General features: G+C 48.2%; 1 protein-coding gene across 3 annotated transcripts in view; it reads left to right on the top strand.

Annotated features, from left to right (window-relative positions):
- TULP4 (TUB like protein 4) overlaps positions 1–27,732 on the top strand; it is a 236,029-nt gene that overhangs the window by 192,614 nt on the left and 15,683 nt on the right. For all 3 annotated transcript variants that reach the window (XM_059940909.1, XM_059940911.1, XM_059940910.1), the window contains exons 5-11: positions 89–269; positions 2,644–2,778; positions 6,233–6,399; positions 15,203–15,427; positions 16,558–16,792; positions 23,742–23,886; positions 26,555–26,699. In XM_059940909.1, coding sequence (XP_059796892.1) covers positions 89–269; positions 2,644–2,778; positions 6,233–6,399; positions 15,203–15,427; positions 16,558–16,792; positions 23,742–23,886; positions 26,555–26,699 — 1,233 coding nt within the window. The remainder of the gene's footprint in view (positions 1–88; positions 270–2,643; positions 2,779–6,232; positions 6,400–15,202; positions 15,428–16,557; positions 16,793–23,741; positions 23,887–26,554; positions 26,700–27,732) is intronic.

Raw genomic sequence — 27,732 nt, 5'->3', positions numbered from 1 at the left:
TCCTGGTGGACAAGTCAAGGTGGTGAGGTTTGCCAGAAACCACAGACCTTTCTCCCCGTCCATCACGAGTCCTGGTCCTTGGTTGCAGGTGCTGTTTGGCACGGCGGACGGGCAGGTGATCGTCATGGACTGCCACGGCAGGATGCTGGCCCACGTCCTCCTGCACGAGTCAGACGGCATCCTCAGCATGTCTTGGAACTACCCCGCCTTCCTGGTGGAGGACAGCAGCGAGAGTGACACCGACTCCGATGACTACTCCCCGCCCCAAGGTAGCTCGCGGGCTCCGTGGGGACGAGAGTGCGGAAGGAGAATGAACCCATCGGCAGGGGAAGGGACAGGCCCGCCGTGCGCACGGCTCCCTCACCTACTGGGCAGGGCTCTCAGCGGAAGTGCAAGGCAGAGCTGGCCTAATCTCTGTTCTTGGTTGGCCCGTCTTCTCTCTGCCATCCCTTTCTGCAGAATCACCGGTCAGGTTGATGAAGCTCCATTGCCTTAGGTTTTCCGAGATATAAAACAAGACTTACGGCCGTTTCCATGTCCCTGGGGTGTCATGGGACTTAGCTGCTTAGTGAGAGTAGAGAGAGCTGAAGATGAAAAATCCTGTGCTATTCCTATACCCTAATCTGTGGTGTTTCAAATCCCTAACGTTATTAAAGCCCGTAGCTTTAGTTGTGTGGGGAAAGGATTAGTTCTGCCCGTAATGAAGGCCAGTGTACTGGGCTGGTATCCATGCCCCTGTCTTTTTTATTTCAGGCAGAAGGTCTGCCCTTTCTCAGTTCAGGTGAACCTGCCGCCTTCACCCCCGGCCCCAAGCCTCACAGTGATGTTAGATTAGAGTAGATGACGTCGGAGTTTTTTAACATTTGGACCAGTAATGAAAGATTGTTTCAGACCCTGGGTGGGGATAATTTCAGGTTCCAGCTTCCTTCACCCCTTGCAGTGTGTCTTAGCCCCCAAAGCAGAAGCGTTTGGTATCGACGCTGGCCATCCCCAATGTCAGCCCTCAGCACTGGCCCACTCAGGGCTCTGGCTCTTCCCCAGTGTCCCATCTGCTGCTCCAACCTCTTTTTTTAAAAGGAGAATATGTTGCGAATAGTGGAAGGAAAAGACTCCCCGTGGTCACCTGCTGCGGGACTTCCGGGCAGCTGTGCTCACACGGCTGGCTGAGTGCCTTTAATGGGCTAAAGGCACACGCTGGACAATTTCTACCCTTCCCTGTGACTGTGGGCATGTTCAGCCTGTGAAGGGCTGGTCCAGGGAGAGTATTTTTAACTTTCTCCCCTATCAGCATCTGCCCTCTCTGATACTTGGAGTCTTCTCCCTCTTGTCCCAGACGTGATAAAGTGTCATGCTTCCCAGAGACGTACACATATACATAGTCATTCATTCAGTTAGGGAGAAGGCAGTGTTCAGACCAGTAATGAAAGATTGTTTCAGACCCTGTGAAAAAAATGTAGATTGGCAGTAGCGTTTCAGGATTGGTGGGTCTCGGGAGGGAGGGCGTTCTTCGCTCCTGGGAATCCATCCCCTGGTGGGGCCCCAGCCTTGAGCGAAGTGCTGGTCCTTCCTCCACCTCGTGGTGATGAAGCCAGTGTCTTTCAGCATTGGACTCAGCGTCCTTTTAAAACAGAACTTTGCTGGATTGAATGCATATTTGCTTATCCACATTTATTAGAGGAAGAAACAAGATCCAGAGACCAAGTTGATAAAGCAAGTCCAGAGTAAGTCTAAGAGCAGAACGCAGTTCCTGGCTACTGCTCTAACCTGTCACCCTCTTCAGAAGCAGAGGGCCGGTTTGGAGGAAGACTGGGCTTTGCCTTTCAGATAGGGCAGGGTGTTTCTTGGTGGCCTCGGGAATTTGAGCGCAGAGGTAGGTACCTGCAGCATCTTAAAAGTGAAGCAAAGGAGAGTCATAACTGGGGCTCCTGCACAGGCGGGGCTGAGCGTGGTGAGCGAGCAGACGTCAGGCTGGCCCGCCCCGGGTGGGAGGGGACAGAGCATCGTCCCTCCCGGCCCCTTCCTTAATGCACAGTCTCCTCGCACACACAAAGCAGGGTTCCTTTCTGCTGGCTGTGCGCTGGGTGTGAGCCGCATCCGACCTTGGCCTTCTCGCCAGACGTGGGGTCTCTTCTGGTAAAAGCAGAGAACTCATGCTGACTGCTCACTTCCTATAACGTTCAGTGAAAGTGTGTTCAGTGTTGGAAGGCAGCTTTTCTCTGTACATTGGACCAGGATTAAGAAAACGTTTTCGTCCCTCTTCCCACCATCCTTATACGTTACGTGACATGAAAATAATTTACGTTTGCACGTCATCAGAAACATGTAAACCCGTGACCACAGAGGTTAATAAACCCTGCACACATTCTCTCAGCACGGCATACAGAGCCCAGGGAGCCCTGCTCGGTGCCCTCGGGGCTGCGGTCCCCAGCGCCTCTCATTCCGGGGGCTCCGGGAAGCGGCCCCGGTGCTTCGTGTGGTTCCTGAGTGCTGTGCAGCGTTGCCTCCCTTGGTAAGATCCCAGCCCAGAGTCTGATCTGCACTGTCGGGCAGTTTCGAGGCCCTCCGCAGGATTGCAGCACGCGGGCCTGGATTCCGGTCACGAGCTTGTTGCCTCGTTTTCACTCGGCACTTCTGTCCCCGCAGATGGTCCAGCGGCGTATCCCATCCCAGTGCAGAACATCAAGCCGCTGCTCACCGTCAGCTTCACCTCAGGAGACATCAGCTTGATGAACAACTATGACGACTTGTCTCCTACTGTCATCCAGTCGGGGCTGAAAGGTACGGATCAGCCCGAGCGGCCAGCCTTCCGAGCTGGGCGTCACAGCCAGGCCTGTTGATCCCCGGCCTCTGCAGTGGCCTCTTCCGGGCTTAATGGAGTGTGTTCGCCCCTCTGCTTAGCTGACAAGTCGACTCTTATCTAGTCTCACCTTGAGGAGGGATTCCTGTTGGTCCCCTTCGTCTTCACCTGCCCTTCTCCCCCCACGGCAGGAGTGATCCTCTCGGGTGTGGGCCGCTTGCCTCCAGCCAGCGCTGCGGGTGTTGGGCGGCAGCACCTGCCGTGCCTGCGGCAGCAGGTGACACACAAGACAGCCGAGGCCTCTGTGTGAAGGTCAGCAGTCAGGGGCTGATGCCTTCCTGAGGGACGTTAATGAAACGCTGTCTCAAGGGAAACTAGGTGTCCGTAAGCATTCGCAGTGTTCTGAATTTTGCAATTCAGGAATACCGACGAGGTCGTGCCTCTGATGAGTTCTTTGGAAAAACAGTTCTGTCTCTTCAGGGTTGAATGGTGCAGTGTAGGAATTCCAGGGCTGCTTCTGGTCCTCGAGGTTAAGGGACCTGCTGTAATCTGAATGGGAGCCGTGGCGGGGCCCGGCGGTGGGGAGGCAAACCGGAACCTTCAGTTCAGCTTGCTGCTGTCCTTCGAAACTGGCCGTCAGACCAGAGAGTCCTGGCCATGTTGCTTCTTGTCTGAATTGTTCAGGAATGCCAGGGATGTGGAGCGTCAAGTCCACATACTTAACTGTTGATTGGCGGGAATGCCTCATACCTGCCTGCACACCCCACAGGCACTTAATTCTGTTTCAGAACTATTGGATATTCTTGGAAACAAGTTAAACTCCCTCTTTTAAGTGTCCCATTTGCTGTTTCAAAACTATAATTGTAAGGAATTATTTAGCCTATAAATTCCGGAGGGACATGTAGAAGTCCTTCTTTATTATCACAAATGGACCTGTTAGGAGCTGAGTAAGTTTTTTTTTTTACGATGATGATGAACTTAAATTCCTTGGACTTTTCTGTAAATTCTTTTCTGAATTTTCTGTCTTTCATGGAGCTAAAACAAAAAGATAGTCATCATAAATTCTCTCATATATTTAGTGATCCAAGCTCTACTTTTGTTCTTCTAAAATTCTGTTTTTAAACCTTTTAACCAAGTTTATTAATTTCATCAGTACCTGCCTCTAGTTCTGCCGTCCTGAACTTCGTTCTCTACCAAGTGTCTGATCGGGACTGAAAATATCATAATTACCACTCAGTTCCTTTGTATTCTTTGTAGGGTGAGTTTTTCAAATTTTTCATCATCTTGGAAACTACCTATGGAAACTTTATTTTTTATTCCTTGGATGTATTCTTTTGTTCTCTATCAAACTAAATTACATTGGAGCAACCCTTCTAACACATTCCCACGATGGGCATGAGAGGATTGGGAACATGAAGGTGAGGTGACTTGGGGAGGCGACCCAAAGTACCCCTCCCAAATGTGAAAGTACTTGACTTGAGTTTTATCCTAAAAATACAGGCAAATTTAGCATTCTTGTGATGACCTAACTAGAAATCTCAGTCTAATCTCAAAATGTTTTCAATCATTTATGCCCTCATGACACGAGATGCTTTTGCACTGTCTTCCCAATTTCAGAAAGTTAGGTGACGTTTCAGTAAATTGGTGTCATCCAGTAGGTACTGCATGTAGGCAGTTTCTCTCTTCTGTCTTGGTTTCAGAATATTTCAGTCTTACGTGTGGTATGGACAGCAATCGTTTTTTTGAAAATTTATTTATTTTTGTCCACCACTTTATGGGATATATTAGTAAATACTGGGAAGAGGTCGCCAGGTGCTGTCAAAGATGGCTCGCCGCAGCTTCTTCCGTCTACAGTAACCTGTCCCATCACAGACAGGTCGGTCGTTTGACTCGTAAGGTGCAGACGGTCCCTGACTTACTGTGGTTAACCTGGAGTTTTTCAACTTTATGACGGTGCAAAAGCGATATGCGTTTGGTAGAAACCGTATTTTGAATTTGGATCTTTCCCCAGGCTAGTGATACGCAGTCCCCTCCTCTCTCGCGATGCTGGGCGGCGGCAGCGAACGCAGCTCCCAGGCAGCCCCGCGATCATGAGGGTCAAAAACCGATACACTTACAACCACTCTGTACCTGGACACTTTGTTTTTCACTTTCGATACAGTGTTCAGTTAATTACGTGAGATATTCAACACTTTATTATAAAATAGTCTTTGTGTTAGATGATTTTGCCCAATTGTAGGCTAATGTAGGTGTTCTGAGCATGTTTAAGGTGGGTGAGGCTAAGCTATGATGTTTGGAAGGTTAGGTGTATTAAATGCATTTTCAACTTACAGTGGGTTTATCCAGACATACCCTGTTGTAAGCCAAGGAAGATCTGTAGACCAAAAGGGTCTAGTATTTCTTTTTTACTGTCTCAAAGAAACATCATCAGAGAACTTTTCCAGTGAAGAAAGGTGACTCCTGGTATTCCCCAGCTTGTCACCAACACTGTAATCTGTGTCATGTGCACAAGAACTTATAGTGCTGGACCCCTCGTGGTCTCCACGGCCAGCCCTCTTTCCCACCCCTGTCAACTCCATTTTCATTGCAGATTCGTGGGGTTGGGGGTATTTTGCCTTGCTGATGTTTGCTGAGGAAGTTCTGCCTTGAAGAAAAATGTGCTGAGTATCCCAACTTCGGGGGATTCCGTTTATCACAGAATGAACTGTAAATTGGTTCACCTCATTTGGGGTTTTTACCCTTTATTGTGACTTTCCTCTTTCTTGAGGACGTAGTGGGGAGGGGGGAAAAAGTCTATTTCCCCTCTACCCATCTTAGGCTCTCAGACCAGGCCCTGTAAGTTAGACTGACAAAAAACTGATTGACCAGAGAAAAACACACAGAAGTTTAACAACACATGCACTGTGTTTACCTGTGGAAGCACAGAGATGAGTAGCTCAAAGGGTTTAGATAGCATGTTAACAAAAGAACAATACATTTTTTGGAGAAGTGACAAGACAAGGAGAAGACTTGAAGTTTCTAGGACAGCAAATTGTGGGAAGGAAAATATATGGGGGAGCTAACGGAAGATAAGGGCCAGTTAGTAAAGTTTGTTATGCAGATTCCCCTGGTGTTGATAATGGTCTAGAGTTGTCACCAGTGGTTCATTTCTGTCCTTCCTGGTGGGGGATGGGTAGACACCTTCACAGATATATGTCCTGCTTTTAGGCAAGTAGGGGGAAGGGAGAGAGCTTTTCTTCTATCTGCTTCTTCTCCATTGCCTTCAGCTCTACATAATTCTCATGCCAATGTGGCATATTTTGGGGTGCACACTCTGTTATCTTTCAAGGAAAAATAATTCAGTCATGAATTCAGACTCTCAGCAAGCCAGTGCATCTTTGCAGGAAAGCAAGGGTCCCACCCTCATGCTGACCGTTTTCCTCTTTCTGATTTCAGAGGTGGTGGTCCAGTGGTGCACGCAGGGAGACCTCCTGGCAGTCGCTGGTATGGAACGCCCGACCCAGCTCGGTGACCTTCCCAATGGCCCTCTTCTGAAGAGTGCCATGGTCAAGTTCTACAATGTTCGTGGGGAGCACATCTTTACACTGGACACGCTTGTGCAAGTAAGGATGTGTGTCAGACACTCAGCTGTGACTCTGATGTGTTAGTTTGCACCCAGCCTCTGTTAAATGCTCGTGAGCTGGTTCTACTCATTGTAATTATCTTTGACAGATTTTAATCTTTTGTTGACCTAAATTAAATTATGGGGTATAAACCAGAGGAAGGAAGGGAAAAAGAAGTTTTTGCCTTTTAACCAAAATACACCCATTTCCATTCCCAAACGAGTGCACAGTGAGTAAGCAGAGTGAGCTGGTGTTTATCATCATTCTGAAGTAAAAATCAGAAACTTGCAGAGAAGTAAATGCTGAATTTACATTTATTTTCTCTGATTTTGTTTGTTATGCCAGTAATGTACTTTTATAGTTAAACTAAATTATTGTTAAACAGTAAGTAAAAAAGCTTAAAGATGTTTAAGAAAGTGTGCACATGTGGGCCCCTTTCTATTTGTTTTTATTTCCCAGAAATCTTTAGACCGCCTCATTTCTGGTCTGGATCAGTTATAGTAGAGGCAGAATTCCACTACAGTGGAGTGGAGTGGAGTGTAGTCTGAGAGCGAGTTGACGGTTGATGGGGGTGATAATAAACTAGGGACTTATGTCCTAACCTTACCCAGCTCATCAGAGAGACAGGTATACCAGATTTGGGGAAATTTGTAATTAGGTGCAGGCATTAATTACTTAAATGTATCTTTTTTTAATTGTAGTAAAATACACGTAACATAAAATTTACTGTCTTAACCATTTTTAAGTGTATTACATTATTTTGTAACCAATCTCCAGAATTTTTTCATCTTGCAAAACCGAAACTATCTCTACCTTCTTGTTTCCGTGAATGTGACTGACTGTTCTACGTACCTCATATAAGTGGACCCATACAGTGTTTGTCTTTTTGTGTCTGGCTTACTTCACTTAGCATAATGTCCTCGAGGTTCATCCACATTGTAGCCTGTGTCAGAATTTCATTCCTTTTTAAGGCTGAATAATATGCCATTGTATGTGTACACTACATCTTGTTTATCCATTCATCCATCAATGGATGTTTGGTTTCCTTCCAGCTTTTGGCTGTTATGAATAATGCTGCTGCGAACAGGGATATACAAATACCTCTTTGAGTTGCTGCTTTCAGTTCTTTTGGATAAATGCCCAGAAGTCGAATTGCTGGGTTATATGGTACTTCTGTGTCTGACTTTTTGAAGAGCTGCCGTACTGTTTCCTGGTGGCTGCACTATCTTACGTTCGCCCCAGCAGTGCACAAAGATTCCAGCTTCTCCACATCCTCGCCAGCACTTGTTATTTTCTGGTTTTTTGATGATAGCCATCCAAATGGGCATGAGGTGTTATCTCATTGTGGTATTGATTTGCATATCCCTGAAGATCAGTTATGTTGAGCATCTTTTCCTGTACTTGTTGGCCATTCGTATATCTTCCTTGGAAAAATGTCAGTTCAAGACCCTTGCCCATTTCCTAACTGGATTGCTAGTTTTTTTTTTGTTGTTGAGTTGTTATAGGATTTAAATGTATCTTTTGACAGTGTAATATCTTCTGTGGGCAGATAAGTGTATTTGTTTGTTCGTTTGTTCAAGCATCCAGCAAACATAATTTGAGGGGCTCCTACTCAGCTGGCCCTGAGCCCAAAGCTCTGAGTGCTAGTGTGTAGAACGTGATGCAGGAGCCCTTCAAGGTAACAAGCTGAAATCAAGCCCTGGCCAGAGCAGGACAGCGTGGTTTTAAAGTGAGAGTCAGTGTTGCCCAGGCCGCCTCTGCAACCCTGAGAGGCAGAAGTGGTACAGGCTGCCTGAAATTAGGAATGGGAGAGATTCATGTAGCAGAGAGACAGACCAAAACTGGAAGGAATTCAGGGATCTGCGAAGGATGGTAGAGAAATGGGCAGCCAGGGAACCTTGGTGGGTAGCATCTGCTCTATGACCTGAGACTGCCAAGTAATATAAAGTCGTAATAAGGCATGTTCAGGAAGAAGTGATAAACACAGGATGGGAAGCTGCGCTTGGATAGCAAATTCAGGTTCCTATTTTAGATGTGAAGTAGTTCTAGGTGATGAAGCGAACCCAGGAAGAGCTAAAGTGGAGCAGAGTTGAGGCCGTTAGCATGTGGCCAAGGTGTGTGGCAAAATAAATGTAGATATTGGAGTTCCTATGGGTTTGGGATTGAAGGAGAGATTACCTTGTTTACACAGTAATTGTTACCCTACTGCCAGTGCATTGCTTAATACCTCTGGCAGGTATTTACTTGCCTTATTTTCTTAAAGTCAAAGACCATGATTTGTTCATTTTTCTGATCTTCACTGTGCTTAGAATGTAGTAAAAGCTCGACGGCCTTAACCATTGCAAAAGTTCTCATCAACTATCCCATGAAATTAACATAGGTCCTGAATTTAAACCATTTGAGGCTCAGGGATAAGAGAGGGGCTTGGCTCACCTTCCTTTGGAGAAAGATATTCACACAGTGTCTCAGCATTTTAATAAACTGTTGACTCTTTTTTCATTGGAGGGTCTGTTTCAACCATTGGAAAAATCGCCTCAATAATATAAAGTTAAATAATGATGCTATTAAAAACCAAGTACAATACTGATTATATGTAGCACCAACTTAACTGTTGTCTGTAGTGATTCTAGAATCACATGTCTGTACTATGCTATTCAAGTTGTCCAAAGGCAGGAACGTTTTTATAGCAGGAAGGAAGTTAGGCAATTTATTGGGCTGTTTATAAAAAGAACTAAATGCAGTTTAGATTGGATAATTTATTTCCAAGTTAATGAGATTGTAGGTTATTGCGTACAAAGCCGTTGCCCGGCACAAACTTGCGGCAGCCTCACTTTAAAACTGATTCTCCTGAGTTACTCGTAACAGCAATGCCTGTGGTTGAAGCTCCTAGAAGGAAATACACTGTAATTTATTTTCTTTTCCTTCCTGTCGTAATTTAAAAGTCTAGAGTCGATCACACTAGGTGCTCTCTGTAACCATCTACATGTAATTGCATATCTAATCCTCTGACCACAGATTTTGAGGGTTAGCACCACTGACTGAAGTTCACAGGCTTCAGTAATTCAGGTCTGTGTGTTTTTTATTTGGTTGGATGGTTGGGCTTTTTGGGTGGGTTGGTTGGTTTGTGTGTGTGTTTTAGCTTTATGAATTTTTTTTACATTAAAGGCAAGTTGGTGGAGTTGCCTTATATTCTGTAAGGTTCAGGTGTTGCTGTAAGATATCTGGGTAGAAAATTAAAAGAGGAAGATGGTAGGTGTGGGAACCGAAAAATCAAGTGAGAGAGCGCATTTACGGTCATAGACTTCCGTGCTCTTGAAGGAGAATTCTTTAGCTAAACTATATTTGCCTTTTTTTTGGTTGAGAATTAATTGTACCTGTTCTCTCAAAGCTGCCACAGGTGTGCTTTTCCCATTGTTTGCTGTAAGTAGCTGAGAAAGTCCCTTCTGGGCTGTCTGCTTATTAAATACAAGAACGGCATGTTCTTTCAAAATGGAGATTTGGGCGACTGAATCCTGAGCTAGCTTTTATTACTGCAGCTTAGTTGGTGGCCAGATCATCGTAACTTAATATTCAAAATTGTCCATGGCTCCAGCCAACACAGTTTTACGGTGAACAGTCACCACCTTGGTCTGTTTAAAAGTGAACTCTTCTGGAAAGCTTTCCTCCTGTGTACTCGCCCGTACAAACATTAAACACCCCCTTCTACCACGGGCTGTGAAACATTTGAAGTGCATTTCCTCTAAGACAGAGATCCCCACCTTCTTCCTAGGGGAGCTCAGCAAGGAGGGAAAGCGGTTGGGAGACGGGAGGCCCCTCTGACATTCCCGGGGTCTGACTCCTCCTCCCGGGGCTCCATCAGCCAGCAGCCGCGCACCTGGATGGCCTCTGTTTCTCTCTCTTGGGCCAGTGTAGCTGGTTTGACCCTTTTGTTGTCTCTTGACTCTAATTCTGCTTGAATAGCTTATCTTTAACGTGGAAAGGACACCCTGCTTTTTATTCCCTTTTAAGTTTTTTGAGGACTCCTCTAGCCCCTTATCCTACTGTTGTTACCTCGTAGCATTTTTCACTAGCTGACACCGTCAGGTAGTCGGTCCCTGTCACAGAGCCTGAGGCACTTCTCTCTCTCCCCTCCCTCCTCAGAGGTCAGCTCCATGAAGGCAGGGAGTTTCTTTTATTCCGCATCAGTCCCCAAACGCCCAGCATGTGTCTGGCCCACTACACACATTTGACAGGGGTTTACTGACTGACCGATGGACAGCTCAGGAGGCGAGTACAGGACTGGACGGATGCATGGCCTGGATCGTGTAGCAGCAGGAGATGAGGTCGGGAGGCATTTAGCGTCTCTTCGGTGCCGTAAGGGGCTGAACCAGGCCGTTGACCTTCCATGATGCTGCGGCAGCGGAAGTAGGGTGAGCAGACTAACCCGCTTTCCTCGTAAGTAGCCGGCGTCTGACACAGAGAGAGGGACAACCTGACTGTCCATTGGCCGCTCCTTTCGTACCTCTCCGGCCCAGGGACACCTGGCATCGGGCCAGCCAACTCACCAAAGCGCCAGGTTCCCGCCACACGGATGCTCCCCGAGATGCAGCTCGTTGTCTTGCCCTTTTGCCTTAGATTTACGTGCCGAATACCTACACAAATTAAGTTCTAGCCATCGGTTCTAAAAATAGTCATTTTGTGCAATTTGAGAAAGCGATGAAGTCCACACATTGACAGCTGAGTTTCTCCCTAGCAGACGGCAGCTGTTCAAAAACAAAAACATTCATCTGCGGGAGTCGTGTCTGTGTGCACCCTCGCGTGTTCCCAGGTTCGCTGGAAGAGAATGTTGGACACGGTTCTCTTCCGCTGCAGCTAATCCTGGTGGGTGGGACGTGCCTGGGGAAGATGCGCTTGGACGCGCTCTGCCGGGGGCAGTGAGCAGGGGATTCCTGTTCTACCTGCAGCGGCGGGTCCCAGGGGCCAGGGCCGCTGAATCAGGACGCCCCAACCCTGTGTCTGCGGGCACGTGCATTTACCACCGCCTTGATTCCTGTCCTTTCTGAGAAAACAGCACGCTTGTACTGAGGGCTTTGCAGGCTGGAGCGCCAGTAAACAGCACAGGAAGATGAGCACCAGCAGGAAATGGGACTTGTAAAAAGTAAGATGACATGTGAAAAACTATAAAAGTGTAAACAAGGTATAAAAGGGTTTTGTTGTGTGTGTTAATTTTCTTATTTATTTATTTCCAGCTTTATTAAGATATATTTGATATGGACACTTTGTAAGTTTGAGGTCTACAACGTCTGGATTTGCCATACGTATATGATTACTGCCGTGAGGTTAGCTCTCAGCTCCCTCATGTCACATAATTACCATTTCTTTTCTGTGGTGAGAACATATAAGATCTTCTCTCTTAGTAACTTCTAAGTATTTGTACAGTATTGCTAACTGTAATCACCATGCTGTGCATTGGATCCCAGGTAGTAGGACTTCCTGTGGGCTTACAGGACTTACAGGGATCCTGAGAGGTCACGGCCCTACTTACTGGCCTCAGACTCAATGGTAACTATGACAGTCAATTTCCCCATGTCAGTGATGCCTCAAAATCTTCAGACAAGAGTATCAGCTTTCACTAGGTGTAAATTTTTCCTTACTTTTCTAACACAGCTTTAAGATTTATTATGGCAAAGGCACCAGTATTTATTTTGCTACTTTATTATCTTACGTGGGGCATATGCTGTAAAAATAAATTAAATGAGTGTGCTTTCCCCCTTTGCTGAAATAGATAAATCATCACTGACTTGGGCAAGTAAGTGAACGCTGTACTATAAATTCCTAGTGGTCGTGGTCTTGTCCTGCTCTTAGAAAAGGGGGTTTCCTGGTCACCTTGCTCCAGATAACAGGTCCTTTGAGACCCTGCAGGCATCACTCCTCCAGGCCAGATAATTTCAGGTCTTTTTTCCCGGTTCTAGTTTTCAGTCCTTTCACTCCTCCTTGCTGAGAATTCTCAGTTTCCCTCATTTCGCGACACCGGGTGTGGAGGGCACAGCCCCTCCTCCACCTCCTGCTGCTTCACGCTCCCCCGGCAGCCCTGCGTGGCTGGGTTCCCTCCGAGCGCGGGCCCACGTGACCTGGGGGCTCTTTTCTGCCATAATGAGTTATTCCGGTCATCGCCCACTTGCGGTTTATGCAGCTCGTTTCTCCTCTTGTCTGTTTGCCTTTTCTACACATCCGTTGTTGCGTCTGTTTCTGAGTAAAATAGCCTTGACCAGGCGGATTAAGGGGAGAACTGTGGGGAGAATTTGGGTTCATGACTGTATTTGTGATTGACGGAGAGGCAGCGCGTTGTAGTAAGAGGAGCATAGGCAGCGGGGTGGGGGATGGGTGAGAACGTGCTCTCCTGTTGATCAGCTGTGAGTTACGTAGCTCTCTTAGTCTCAGTTTCCACATATGTCAACTGGGACTAATGATGCCTGTGTGGCAGAGTTGAGAGGATTAAATGAGATCACATGGGTGCTTACTAAGATACCTTAATGTGCTACTGGAATGTAGTAAGTTTTTAAGACCTGATTGTTAAGTTTTGTTAAGATGGGTAGTGATTATACCTGTAATTATAACAGATAGGATTTTTATCAGTTTATAGACTTGAAAGTCTATAAAGTGGTTTAAATTCCTTTTTACAAAGCTATGAGATAACGTACTTATCATAATGATAATCTTATAGAAGACCCTCCCAAAACATGTAATCAGCTGTAACACAGAGGTAATTACTATGAAAAGCAAACCAGGAGGAGGGAGGGGAAGAGAGGATGAATATATGTGTTCTTGCATTGTGACCACTGGGACATCAGGTAGATGGATTCAAAACTCATGGAAAATTGGAAGAAAGAGGTCTCTGGTATTTCTGCAACCAGTTCCAACCAAGTCAGATTGTGCTAATTGGAAATGGTTCTTCATTATTTGAGCTGTAGGTTGCAAATATTATCTTCGGAGACTTGGGGGTTGGCAGGGTGGTTTACAGCTTTAAGATCAAGCATGATTGTGCTACTAATAGAGCTTTGTCCTAAACTGCACTTAATGGGGGTTGGTCATACCGAAGAAACTCTTTTCGTATATTTTTTATGTGTCGTCTGCCGTGTCTTCGGCAGTGATTACGTCTTGCTCTAACCTAACAGTTTCCTCTGTGGGGGTCTACCCTCTGTGAGGGGTCCTTTTATAAGGAGGCCCTTCTTGGAAGTACTCTGAAGCCACCAGACTGAGCTCCAGGCCCTATGAGCCTCCTCCAGGGGACTGCGGCTGTGGTCCTACCCATCGGCTGCCCGGCCTCGCCATGATGGAAATGAAAGATGAGTTATCTTCAGCCTTGCATTTTTGTTTTGAATTCGAAGCCAGAATTAGCTGACCCTGGAGGCTATTTTAAGCAAGTATCTTCATGTGTTTCTTTTATCTTGATGCTTGTCACTAAAGTGTTGTGAAAGTTCTCTTCCTGTTTTGTATAAAAGATCTGGTATCCCCACTTCTGATCTTTGAAACCCCTCAAGACTTCATTAAATTGGAATTCCATCTGTCTGGATCAGAATGAACTGATGGAACTGATAGCATTCTCTCCCTGCTTCTCCATCACAACCCTCCACGTCTTTCTTTCTTCCTTGGCTGATCTTTCCTAGATGGCACCCCTGAGCTTTGGATTTTTTTTTCCAGTGCAGCCAGTTTCTAACTTGCATACTTGGATTCCAGCCTGCCTCTTCAAAGTAAATAATGGCCACAAACCCCTAGAGCAGCTGCCACAGGAACTGTGTTCCTCTCTCTCCCCTTTCCTGCCCCATCGGCTCAAGGATGGCTGAGAATAACAGTGATTGAATATCTGTGGGTTATCACCTGTGATGAGTCCCAGAAGCACTCTGATATCTTTCATCTCCTTTAATCCTCACAGCCCCCTTTTTACTCATGAGAAAGTACGAGACTTATATTATTCCCTGGGTCATGAGCTTGTGACTCAAATCCAGTGTTGTTGATCTGACTCTGAGATGTTCCATATCGGGACAAAAGGGAAGGGCCATCTGGTCTACCTCCTCCCTACCTCTCCAAGCCTTGGAAACTACCCCTGTTACTTGAGGATCCAGGTAGCCAGAGCCTCAGTAAGGAATACGGGTTACTGTACCCCAGGCTGATTGCATCTCCTGGCAGAGATATCATTATATGGAGCTAAGTTAGGTTTTATGTCACCAAATTAAATGAGATAATACATGTAAAAGAATTTGGTAACACTATTCCGGTGCTTTGTGCTCTGGCCTGGGGATCTAACTACTTTTCAATGAAAATACTGACTTTTTTTTTTCTTAATTTTATTTTTGGCTGCGTTGGATCTTCGTTGCTGCGCGCGGGCTTTCTCTAGTTGCGGCGAGCGGGGGCTACTCTTCATTGCGGTGCGCGGGCTTCTCATTGCGGTGGCTTCTCTTATTGCGGAGCATGGGCTCTGGATGCGTGGGCTTCAGTAGTTGTGGCTCGCGGGTTCTAGCGCAGGCTCAGTAGTTGTGGCACACGGGCTTAGTTGGTCCACGGCATGTGGGATCTTCCCGGATCAGGGCTCGAAGCCATGTGCCCTGCATTGGCAGGTGGATTCGTAACCACTGTGCCACCAGGGAAGCCTGAAAATACCGACTTTTTATAATGTAGGATTTAATATCCTCGATTGTGCTTTTTAAAACCAACATTCTAAAAATCTGTTAGATCATTTTATTTTGCTTGACACAGAGAGCGTGATCTTTCTTTGCTTTTCACAAGAGCAAAAGGTTACACGTAGTCTCCCTTCCCTTCCCTGCAGCGCCCCATCATCTCCATCTGCTGGGGACACCGGGACTCTCGGCTGCTGATGGCGTCAGGACCGGCCCTGTACGTGGTACGTGTGGAGCACCGGGTGTCCAGCCTGCAGCTGCTGTGCCAGCAGGCCATTGCCAGCACCCTGAGAGAGGACAAGGACGTCAGCAAGCTGACCCTGCCCCCCCGCCTTTGCTCCTACCTCTCCACTGCCTTCATCCCCACCATCAAGGTAAAGCCTTCCCCCTCCTCCTTCCTCACCCTGCTGGCTGCCTGCCTGCCCCGGAAGGACCGCCGGGAGGAGGGCAGAGTCAGGGAGACGGGCCAGAGGCCCAGAGCAGGACCACAGAAGCCGTGCGGCGACCCAGAGTTCTGCCGTGGTCCTCCCCGTGTGCTGTCTGTCCCTAGCGTTAGTGTCCCTGGGGGACTCGCCTTGTGTGATGGATGTGAGCTTTCTTGTGGTAAAGGCAGTATTCCGAGCCTGACTGATATGGCCTCCCGACGGTCAGTCCGTCCGTTCCGTCCTGACTTGCGGGCAGAAGCTGCCATTGTTCCCACGTGAGAAAGCGGGAAACGTGTTCCTAGAAGCCAGGTATCTCGCTCCATCAATAGTTATGAGAATGGTCGGGATTGAGCCCAGTTCAGTCCTAGGGCCTGCTTTTCCTCACCACTGTGCTGAGGAAGCCGACCCCTGCCAGCACTCACTGTCAGCTGTCCTTTATACGGGTTGTAACCCAGAAACTAGTCTGTTCGCAGTGGGGGTATGTGGAACATAGCTGCCAGTTGCTGTCCAAGGGTGGGTTTCCCCCTTAGCCTCTGGCCCTCTGCACCTTAGGTTCTTTTCTGTATTCTCTTTTTTTGTTTTCTATCTTTGCTTCTAAGTATCAGATTGGCTTGTTGGTTACTTTTTTTGTAAAACAGAGTTTTAGAACCTGTTATGATTTTTTTTTTCAAGTTGGTTTACAATCTTGGTTTTGCAATAGTGATTCTCAACCCTGGCTGCACATTGAAATCACCTGGGGAGTTTTTAGAAAATGCACATGCCCAGGCTTATCCCCTGGAGATTCCACTTTCATTGTCTGAGGTGGGATCCTGGCTTAGGTATTTTTTTAAAGCCCCCAGGAGATTCTTGTTTTTTTTTTTTTGGTCATATCATGCGGCTTGTGGGATCGCAGTTCCCTGACCAGGGATTGAACCCGGGACCCAGCAGTGAAAGCGCCGAGTCCTAACCGCTGGCACTCTGACACACACCCAGCGCTGCGAGTCCCTGTTTCACGGCACGTAGTTAACCCTTCCTGAGCTGCAGCCGGTGCAGAGTATCAGTGGTGCCCACACTCTCTTCCTTCTGTGTGCTGCCTCCAGCCCCCAATTCCAGACCCCAGCAACATGCGAGACTTCGTCAGCTACCCGTCGACTGGCAGCGAGCGTCTGCACTGCACCATGAAGCGCACAGAGGACGACCCCGAGGTGGGCGGCCCCTGCTACACGCTCTACCTGGAGCACCTGGGCGGGCTCGTGCCCATCCTCAAGGGGCGGCGCATCAGCAAGTTGCGGCCCGAGTTCGTCATCATGGACCCGCGGACAGATGGCAGATCAGGTGGGGCCCCCTCCCCCGGAGGCACTGAAGCCTTGTCGGGCGTGGTTGTGCAATAGCCTTCCTGGCGAGCTGTGCGGTGGCGGGGCGGGGGGGGGGGGTAGCCTGTGGATGAAGTGTGAGCCTGTCTTGGCGGGCGAGGCGCATCCCTGAAGCTGCTCCATGTCCAAAATCCCGTTAAAGTTAATGGCTCTCTTAATGTCCTTTCTGATGGGTTTTTAACAGCGTTTTGTACGGCTTCCGTGTGGCCGGGGCTGTAGGGGCAGCGCGGGCTCCAGTCGGGGGAAGCTGGCACGGGCCTTCTGGGAATGGCGGCTTCCTCTGTCGGTTACTTATCAGGTTCACTGAGGACCTTCGTGTGCTGTGGGGCCGTCGGAAGGTAGTAGTGAGGTGCTGTCTCCGCCCCCCAGAGGGAACGATAGAACTGAAGTTTTCAGACCTCCAGCCTGCTCCCCACCTCCCACTAGCACCTTGCTTCTGCTCCTCTCTAATCCACCGTTAACTGCTTTTTAGCCGACTGCCAAGGAAAATTGCTTGCTCACCCATAGAGGTTTTGGCGTGATGAACCACCCCTGCCTTCCAGAAACCCTCCTAGACTGGTCTTCATGACTCGGTGGTGTGTCCAGCTGCTCTGCGTACTTCTCTCTGGGAGCCTCGAGGGAAGGAACCGTGTTCTTTTTGTTGGTACCGTGTGTGCTAGCCCGGGGACCCCCACCTGGTGACTGGCATGGCCTGCGTGTCCCCGTCAGCAGGACCTGCCGGCCCGAAGGTGCTGCCGCCTCCCTGTGGAGTCTTGCCCGTCGCCCTGTCCCTCAGGGCCCGCGGTGGTTGTCACGCCAGGGCTCCGTCTGGCCCCCGAATCCCGGGGGCCTGCGGGGAGGGAACTGAGTCATCGTAGTACCCCCAGGGACTGGCACGCACCTGACCTTGAAACGACACGAGCTGAATTGGGTTTGTTTCCATTAGTTCATCTTTATTCTCTCCACTTCCCGTCTCCCACTCACGCTTCCGCCCATTAGACTGGGCTCTGCCCCTCATTATGTCCCCAAAGCCACAGGTCGTGGGGCGACCAGAGTCATCCGAGTGTCACAGTGCAGTGGGCTCTCTCAGCCTCCTTGCCCCTCTAGTGTTTTATGCAGTCAGTCCACCTCTGTCTGCTTTTCTTTATTCACTCAGCGTCTGTGGCAACATTGTGCTACCAATGTTACTGTTTAAAATTGAAAGCAGTACAGCTGTACTTACCTTAGTCAGATTTTTGTCTTCAGGAGCAGGGAGAGCAAGTAGAAGGAGTGGAGGCTGGTGCGGAGGCAGGTGGAGGCAGGAGGGCCAAGTGAGAAAAACGGGCGAGCAGTGGACGTTAACTTGGAAGGAGAATGCGTTTCAGGGGACGGGAAAGAAGAGAGCTGTTGACGATGAGCGTGGCCGACGAGGGGACGTGTGAAGAACGGCTGAGCGGCACACGCGTCCCGGCTTCTCACGGGCGCTCTTGCCTCCCAGGTTCCTCCCGGGCACGTGACTTCATAGAGCCTGTGCTCAGGTGACATCTTGAGGGGAACTTGGGTGAAGAGCTAGCTTCTGTCCCCCGGTGCGTGAATTCCCTGCTGAAGAACAGGACAGAGCCGGGGGGCGGGGGGAGGGTGGGTCTGCCTTGGGCCCTGGGTCCGCAGCTTCCAAGACCGTGCTTGCTCGGGGCTCGGCCCGGCCGTCCCAGCGCCTGCTTCTCCTTGAAGCTCACATTGATCAGCTCGAACCACACCGGACTGGCTCCGTCACTGACAGTCCTGGGGGGAAGGAGATGTTTTATTTTTGTAGTTAAAAGAAGTTAAAAGTTGTAAAGCAAAGTGATTCAATAAGGTGTGTTTGGTGCCTACTTTGTACACGGTCCTTGAATCTCCTGCAGCTGTGAAGCAATGCCAGGGTGTCTCTGCTTTCAAGGAGTTTATAATCCCTTTTGGATGGCAAGACAACACTCGAAAGGTTCATTTAAAGAGTCAAGATTTAAATACCTTGAGACAAAAATAGAAGATGTGTCACAGGCAGAATATGACTAATTGCCAGCTGAATGGTGAATGTGAACGGGTGCAGAGAAGGAAAAGCTCCCTGACAAGGAGAAGCCAGGAATTTCTCATCGTGAGAAGCGGATTAACTCTTTCAAACCTCCACATCATTGTTTCTCACATGTGGTCCATGGGCCGCCTCCCTGTAAGTCACCTGGAATACTTACTTAAATAGAGATTCCTGGGCTTGCCCCTTAGATTAACTCAGCGGGTCTGGAGGGACCCCTAGAAATCTGCAAATTAATGGCTGTGCAGGTGATTGTTATGTTCTAAAGTTTGTGATCCACTGTTGTAGATGTTCTCCAAGCAACTTAACAGATCTGTTCCTCAAAATTACCACTGTATGTTCTTACAATAGATAACATGAATCCCAATCATTTTTTTAGCAAAAATCCACCAGTTCTCAAAAGGAATCCTTAGAGCTTGTGATGGACTGAATTGTGTGCCCCCCAAGTTCACATGTTCAAGCCCTAACCCAGTGTTACTGTATTTTGGAGACAGGGCTTTTAGGAGGTAATTAACGCTGTCATAACGGTGGGCTCCTAATCGGATAGGATTGATAGCTTTCTAAGAAAATGAGGAGGGAGGGCTCTCTCTCTCTCTCTCCCTCCCTCGCTCTCTCGCTCTCTCTCGCGTGCGTGCGCTCTCCCCCCCGCCCCCCGGCATGTGCACGCACCAAGGAGAGGCCATGGGAGCACATAGTGAGAAGGTGTGGGTCTGCAAGCCAAGGACACGGCCGTGCTGGCCCCCTGACCTTGGGACTTCTCAGCCAACATTACCACACAAGCCAATTCCCCTCCTCTCGCTCCCTCTTCCTGTGTGTGTGTGTGGAGAGCCCTGACTAATACAGACTGTAGTACTGAGAAGTGGGGTGCTGCTGGAACAGATACCCGAAGATGTGGAAGCAGCTTTGGTGCTGGGTCCTGGGTAGAGGCTGGAGGAGTTCCGAGGGCACCTTGGAAATATGGAAGTGAGGGCGATTTCTGGTGAGGTCTCGGGCAGAGTGTGGAGCATGCTATTGGAAACTGGAGGAAAGTGACCCTTGTTATGAAGCGGCAGGGAACGTGGCTGAAGTGTGTTCTGGTGTTTTGTGGAGGAGAAAATTTGCAAGCCAGTGAAACTGGATATTTACCCCAGGAGATTTCTAAGTGGTTTGGAAGGAGTGGCTTGGTTCGTCTGGACTGCTTAGAGTAAAACAAGAAAGGGGAGGACGAATTGAAGAAGGAATTGTTAAGTACAGAGGAACCAGAACTTGAAGATTTGGAAAATTCTCAGCCTTTCCACACAGGATGAGATGAAGGCAGGCTGTTGGACATCTTGGATTTGCCAGGATGGGATGAGAGAGCTGTTTGTAGAAACGTACTCTGTTCTTCAAGAGGGAAAATGACCCCAGCGGCGAGTCAGAGGTCAGCAGGGCCACTGCCTCGGTTTCAACAGTCAAGACAGCCTCAGCCCAGAGCCTTGAACCCCAGCCCAGCATACCACGGAGGTGACACAGAGTATTGAACCAAAGGGGATTATTCTTGAGCCTTAAGATCTAATGGAATTCCCCTTACTAGGTTTTGGACTTGCTTAGGACCCATCACCCTTTCTTCCTTTCCTTTTTCTCCTCCCTTTTGGAATAGGAATCCCTCTCCTGTGCCTGTCCCACAACTGTATTTTGGATGCACATAATTTGTCTGCTTTCACTGGTTCACAGCCAGAAAGGAATTTTGCCTCAGTGTGAATTGTACCTTGAGTGTCACCCACATCTGATTTAGAGGATATTTACATGAGACCTTGGGCTTTAGATGAGAGTGTTGATGCTGGTATGAGGTCATAAGACCTTGGGGGCTGTTGGGATGGGATGAGTGTATTTTGCATGGGAGCTTGCCATGAATTTGAGCGGGGCAGCAGGGGTGGGATGCTGTGGGCTTTGTTTGGAGTTCGGGCTCTTAGGGGTGGTTAAGGTTGAACGAGGCTGTTGTAAGCATGGGGTGCTGATCCAGTAGGACTGGTGGCCTTGTAAGACGAAGGGAAAGAAGAGAGATCTCTCTCTCTCTCTCTCCCCACATGCGCGCACTGCGGAAAGGCCTAGTGAGGACACAGTGCAGAGGGGACCATCGGCAAGAAAGGAAGAGAGCTCTCACCAGAACCTGACCGTGCTGGCACCTTGATCTTGGACTTCCAGCCTCCCAAACTGAGAAAATAAATTTCTGTTGTTTAAGCCCATGTCCGGTATTTTTGCCACAAGCCTCTTGCCACAGACACCTTTGCTGTGAAAAATAAAATAACTGATTGACACTTTGGTTTGACAGTTTGGTTTCGGCTGGTTGAAATGCACTAGCATTTCTGCCAGTTAGCGACGTTACTGATGGCTTTATTGGGCTGACAGATGACGATGATTTGCCCCGAGAGTTGGTTTCTTATTTTGAAACACCCTGCGTTGGAGGAGAAGGAAGCCGAGGGCCTCAAAGGTGCAGAGCTGAACCCATGTTTCTCGTAGAACTTTGGAACATCTGTCAGCGGACGTGGGGCCGTATGCCAAGCACACGAACAACAGTGTAGGGGCTTTCCCAGCGCAACACGAAGCTCAGCCACAAAAATGCAGCCTAGTATTTGGAAACCCGTATCTCTCTCTTTTTTTTTTTTTGGCCGCACCGTACAGCATGCGGGATCTTAGTTCCCCTACCAAGGATTGAACCTGTGCCCCCTGCAGTGGAAGGGTGGATTCTTAACCACTGGACCGCCAGGGAAGTCCCAACGTATCTCTGTTAATGAAGGAAGAAATTTGGCAAGAAAAAAAAAGTGCAGTGTCAAATGAGACAAATAAACAAGCAAAAAAAATAACGTATGAACAAAAGACTTGGAAGACAAGTGCTTAGGTACAACCCACAAAATAAAATCAGTTATTTGCACAGTGTTGCCATGAATCAATACACATCTTAAATGCATTCACATATTTTGTATTTCACAATAAAGTCTTTATAATTTTGTTACTCACTTCTCATGTTTATTATGTCCTTTCTAATGTTCCCCTTTCATTTTTCATTATTTTTTATGGCAAAATTACACACTAGGGAGACAGCTAATAAAGTAGTTACGAATGTTTGTGCCCCCATCCCAAAAAAGGATTCAGGTGTTGAAATTCTGACGCCCAGTGAGATGGTATGGAGATGGGGCCTTTGGGAGGTGATTAGGTCATGAGGGCAGAGCCTTTATAATCATGAGATTAGTGCCTTATAAAAGAGCCTGCAGGAGGATCCCTGGCCCCTTCTGCCACGTGAGGACACAGTGAGAGGTCAGCAGTCTACAGTCCCGAAGAGGGCATGACCAGAACCCGGCCATGTTGGCACCCTGACCTTGGACTTCCAGCCTCTAAAACTGCAAGACAGTAATTTCTGTTGTTTATAAGGCACGCAGCATGTGGTATTTTGTTACAGTAGCCCAAACAGACTGAGACTTCAGTGAAGGAAACGAGCAAACGGTATGGTATATAGCAGTGGTTAACAAGTGTAGGTCAGTGTTGCGTTGTGTTACTGAACTTCCTCAGGTCTGTGGACTGGCTCTGCGCTCGTGAACACGCGAAAGCGTTCTGTGAGCTTACATGCCTGTTTGAATCATGGCCAAGCTTCCTTTGATCCAGGAATAATTTGCGATTAGTTATAAATGAAGTAATAGAAAGCACTGCTTGGGGCGTGGTGGAAGTCAGATGCGCAGCACTCGGGCTTGCTGGGTGCCGGAGCTGTGCCGCCTGATTCAGGCTGCAGTTTAAGGGGGTGCGGTAGTGGCGGGCTGGGCGTCAGCAGCCTCCCTGCCGAGTTGTCCTGCTTTGCCTCCTGTGGCCCCAGAGAGGCCCCTGTCCACAGGTGTCACCTCCACACGCTCAGAAACTTAGCGCCGCGCTTGCATTAACAGACTCATGCTTTCCAGTATAAACAGCCCTTCTGAACGATCTGCTCTCTCACGTTCTGTCAATCAGTTCATGTGCCTTTTTCTCTTACCTGACAAGGTTCTTGGAGCCTGGAGGGATGAGGCTTTGTCAGCAAAGTGATTCTGAAGAACGGGGTACTTCCAGTGAGGGCAGAGCTGGGTTTTGGGGGGTGAGGGGCGTGAGGGGGTGAGGAAGGCAGCAAAGAAGGGATTTGGGGAGGATGTTAGACGTGAACTTGATCTACTCTGCGGTTTGGTGACAGCCTGCTCTGTGCACATCATCTTCTGCCTGATGGCCAACTGGCCCCCATACAGGCACCTCAGCGGAGCCCACAGCTACCGCCGAATGTTCTATCGCATGGGTCTCCTTCCAGCCATTGCTCGAAGCAAGCCAGCAGCTCCGGCAGGTGGAAGAGCCAAGGCCCACCGGCACCCCTGTGGCACTTCCAAGACCACTTGGCATCCAGACGTAAACTTCTGGGAGTCCCTGAAACAGGCCTGACATGGGTCTTAGTCCAGAGCAGGCCTGGAACCAACAGGGGTCTTCCCAGGTCCCCGGTCAGCAGCAGGCCCTCAGGGGAGTCGCTGAGTCAGCAAGCCCCTTGCTTGGCCTGGGTTCCGGGGCCACCGCAAGCCTGTGTGGCCCCAGATGGATGCCTGGTGCGTCGTGAGGCGCAACAGCACGGCCGTTTGGGCTCCAGCCTTCCGCACAGCAAACAGGGCCAGGCTGTTGTGTACGCTCCAGAGGCATTAAAATGCGTGCCCATTTTGATAGCAGTAGAAGTAGGTGCCTACTTTTGCTTAGGAAATGTAAGAGCATAAAAAGGTAGATGGAAAACGATGTCCTGCTCCTTTCTCTTTCAACCTCTAGACTTAAACTGATGGCCTGTTAGAGTCAGCCTGTCCTCTGGTTTCTAGTAATGACCATTGTTAGGGTCTAACTGACATCACCCCCCTAAGTTTGCTGGTTGGTGTCTCACCAGATGAAGTCTATGGACACAGCTTGGTTTCCACGATGATTGACAGCTGCAACTGCTCAGACTCCAGTGACATTGAACTGAGCGACGACTGGGCTGCTAGGAAGTCCCCCCAGACCTCCCGGGCCAGCAAGTCACCGAAGCCCCCAAGGTAAGGTCGGCCTTCAGGGCTGCGCTCCCTCTTCTGCGTCTCCGAAGGCGTGTCTGCTGTGTCTGCAGCAGAATCCCACCGAAACCAGCAGCTGAAGAGCACAGCCAGAGGGCGGCGGCGCCTTTCGCCTGGAAGATCTGCCCGCAGTAATCACAGCTTCCTTCAGCCTTGCCTTTGGGATAGAGAAAGACATCCAGTAGGAAGTCTGCTAAACCCGCAGAACTTCCAGCGGTGGTTAGCACTGACGGTGGGTGGCACGGGGTGGCCATAGCCAGGGAGCTTGTTTTACCTTCCAGTTTGAGAAAAGTAAGAAAAACGTTTTTACAGTGTATGTGATGTGTTAAAGAAAATGCAAAATTACATGCCTATAATTCTGTAATAGGGAAAAAATAGTGAACTAAAAAAAAATTAGATCCTGAAGTTTGCCCTGAGGAGTGGCAGAAAGCTGAGAGGAGGTGGAAGGGCCTACGGTGTTGTAGATAAGAAACCCCACGTGCCCCATCCTGGCTCCCTGACCTGGACACCACTTTCCTTATCTATGGAAGTTAAAGGGTGGACCAGATCTTCACTAAGATCCCTCTGTGATGCTGTGCAAAGCCAAGGTATAATTCACATACAGAGTCCCGCCCGATCTTAAACACATAAGCACGGTGTAGTTGATAAACCAGTGTATTCACCACCCAGTTGAAGGTGAGATTTCCGTCACCCTGGAAAGTTCCCTGGGCCCTTCCTGTTCGATACCTCTCCCTAGGGCAATCACCGTTCTGACTTCTGTTGCCCTAGGATGGTTTTGCTTGTTCTTGAACTTCATGTAGATGGTGTCAAACAATACATGCTCTTTTTTTTTTTTTGGCTTTTTTGCTCAACATAATGATTTTGATTCATGCATGTCATTGCATATATCAACAGTTTCTCTTTTTTGCTCTATGAAATTCCCTTGTTACAAATATATTATAATGTATTTATTCCATTTACCAATTGATGGATATTTGGTAGTTTCCAGTTTGGAGCTACTATGAATAAAAACCACTGTAGACGTTCTTATACAAGACTTTCTGGGGACGTATGCACTTGTTTTCCCCAGGTATATACTTAGGAGGGGAGTTGCAGGGCCGTAGGGTAGACATATGTTTAACTTTATGGGAAACTGCCAAACAGTATTCCTAGGTGCCTGTACCATTTTAAATTCCCACCAGCAGTGTGTGAGAGTTCTCACTGCTTCCATTCTTACCTGCAGTTGAAGGTCACTTAAAAAATTGTATGCATTCTGGTGGGTGGGAAGTGGTATTTGGGTGTATTGGGTTGGCCAAAAAATTAGTTTGGGTTTCTCCATATGATCTTATGGGAAACCCGAACAAACTTTTTGGCCAACCCAATAGTTTAATCCTAGTTATCTCCAGTGATTAATGATGCTAAGCAAGTTTTCATATGTTTGTTGGCCATTTGGGTGTCTTCTTTTGTGTTTTCTAACTATGAGTCCTTTGGCAGATATATGGATTATCATATAATCCAATATCTGAATATCTTCTTTTATGATTAGTGCTTTTTTTTGTCCTGTTTAGGAAATCTTTGTCTACCCTAAGGTCATGAAGACATTCTTCTGTTCTCTTCTGGATGCTTTGTAAAGTTTTAGCTTTCACATTTAGCTCTCAGATTAATTTTATACCACAGATTAATTTTTATGTATATATGAGTTAGGGGTAGATGTTTGTTTTTTTTCCCAGGTAGATATCCATTTGCTCTAGCAACCTGATTGATTTCTTTTTTCATCTTTATTCTAAGCTTGTTAATTTGCAAATTAGATTATGAACTTACCTACACTTCTGCAGTGTTTCCGCTTTTCCCATTACTTAAGCAGAGAGGCCATTTAACACATAAGTAGTCAAATCCTTCACGTGTAAATGTCCATTTGAAGTTCCTGGGTGTGGCAGTCTCCAGAGCTGGTCCTCCTTCCTTCCGTCTTTCCCAGCGTTGAATCCCCTACACAAAGCAGCCAGGCTGGTTGTCCTTGCACAGAGATTTAACCAGCTCGGTCCCCCTCAGCCCCAGATATCTTATCAAGCTCTCAAGCAGTATATGTGCGGCTTAATGGTTTTCCTTCATAGAACGCCATCAACCTTACCATGTTCATTTTTATAATACTCTCTTCGGGGTAGATTGGCATTAAACACGTATGTTCCCCATGTCATAAGCATAGGAACTGAAGAAAAACTTTAGGTCTACGGATCTAATTTAAATATTGCAGGTGGTGAAATGCTAGATAAGTCTGTTGAATTCCAAACATTATGTATTAGGAACTGTGAAATCACGGTGGTCTTAAGGTGAGAAATAACCCTTCCCACCCACAGTTTTCCCCGGGACTAATTTTGTGAACCCCGGCAGAAGGCGTTTCTAAACGTACTCTTCGTCAACAGGAAGTAAAAGTTAATTCTCAGGGGTTCCTTACAAGTGAATCGCTTCATCTAATCGCAGTATACTTTAAATATATGCTATTCGATATATGATTCTGTCCTTCTTTCCTCATGTTCATAAGGCAAAAGCAGGTGGGAGGGACTTGATTAAATTAAGGGCCCAGCCTCTGAGACAGTGACACCACGGGGGGCTGCTAGAAAGTGAGGAGGGTCCGGGAGCGCCGGTGGGTGCCTGACCCATGGCCTCGTCTCCGCAGGATCAACATTGAGGCTCGCAAGTCCCCCAAGCTCTCGCGTGCTGCTCAGGAGATATCCCGGTCTCCTCGCCTGCCCATGCGCAAACCGTCCATCGGCTCACCCAGCCTGACGCGAAGGGAGTTTCCCTTTGAAGACATCACTCAGGTAGTGTCTTGAGCCCCGCCACGCACCCCTCCTCGTGTGTGCATGACAGCAGCTGAGCCCTTGGGACCGTCTCCGTGCCTGGGACGGCAGTGCCTGACCCGGGCGCCCTGGAGAAGAGCCCTGGTTGCCCCCCTCGGTGCCCCTGCCACCTCTTCGTCCCGCTGGACCTCCCTCCCACCTCAGGCATCCCTGCTGCTGCCACGAGAACCTTCTCTCAGGCAGCTCTGCTTGAGACATGTCCTCATGTCCACCTCTGCTCTCTCAAACTGCTCCTGACCCCTCAGTGACTCCCAGTGTCTGCAGGAGCCCAGCCCCGGCTGCGGCCCCTCAGTCTGGCCTGCCTGTCTCCCTCCTGGTCCCCCTCACCCCGGGGGCCGCAGCCTCATTGTTGACTGGCCTCTTCCCACCTTTGTGCCTTTGTTCTGCCTGCGTCTCTCCGTCTCCGGGTCAACGGGCCCATCCTCTCGTCTCCTCCCCCTTGTTTCTGCCTTCATGCTTACAGATATAAGTTCACCTCCATGCCGAAGCCTTCCTTCCCTGACTCAGCCACTGTAACCCCAAGGCATGTTGTTTATAGCTCCCTTATAACATTTCTCAGTGACTCTCTGTCTGCAAATAATTACAAGCCTGATCTCCTCCATTAGGTTATGAGCTCTCTTGAGTGCGTGTGTGTATGGGCGGGGGGAGGTTTAACTGTAATTGACCTACAACACTATGTTAGTTCCAGGTGTACAACGTAGTGATTTGATACTTTTATACATTTCAAAATGGTCACTATGATAAATCTAGTTACTGTCTGTCACCATACAAAGGTATTACAATATTATTGACTGTAGTCTCCATGCTGTACATTTCATCCCTGTGATTTATTTATTTTGTAACTGGAATTGTAGCTCTTAATCTCCCTCACCTGTTTCACTCATCCCCCCCCACCCTCCCCTCCGGCAACCATCTGTTTGTTCTCCATGAGTCTGTTTATGTTTTGTTGTATTTGTTCATTTGGTTTGTTTTTTACAGTCCACATATAAGTGAA

This window comes from Balaenoptera ricei, chromosome 12 (genome assembly GCF_028023285.1).
Source record: "Balaenoptera ricei isolate mBalRic1 chromosome 12, mBalRic1.hap2, whole genome shotgun sequence".
NCBI lineage: Eukaryota > Metazoa > Chordata > Mammalia > Artiodactyla > Balaenopteridae > Balaenoptera > Balaenoptera ricei.
The sequence above is the reverse complement of the archived record's forward strand: the minus strand, read 5'-3'. Positions and strand labels throughout refer to the sequence as shown.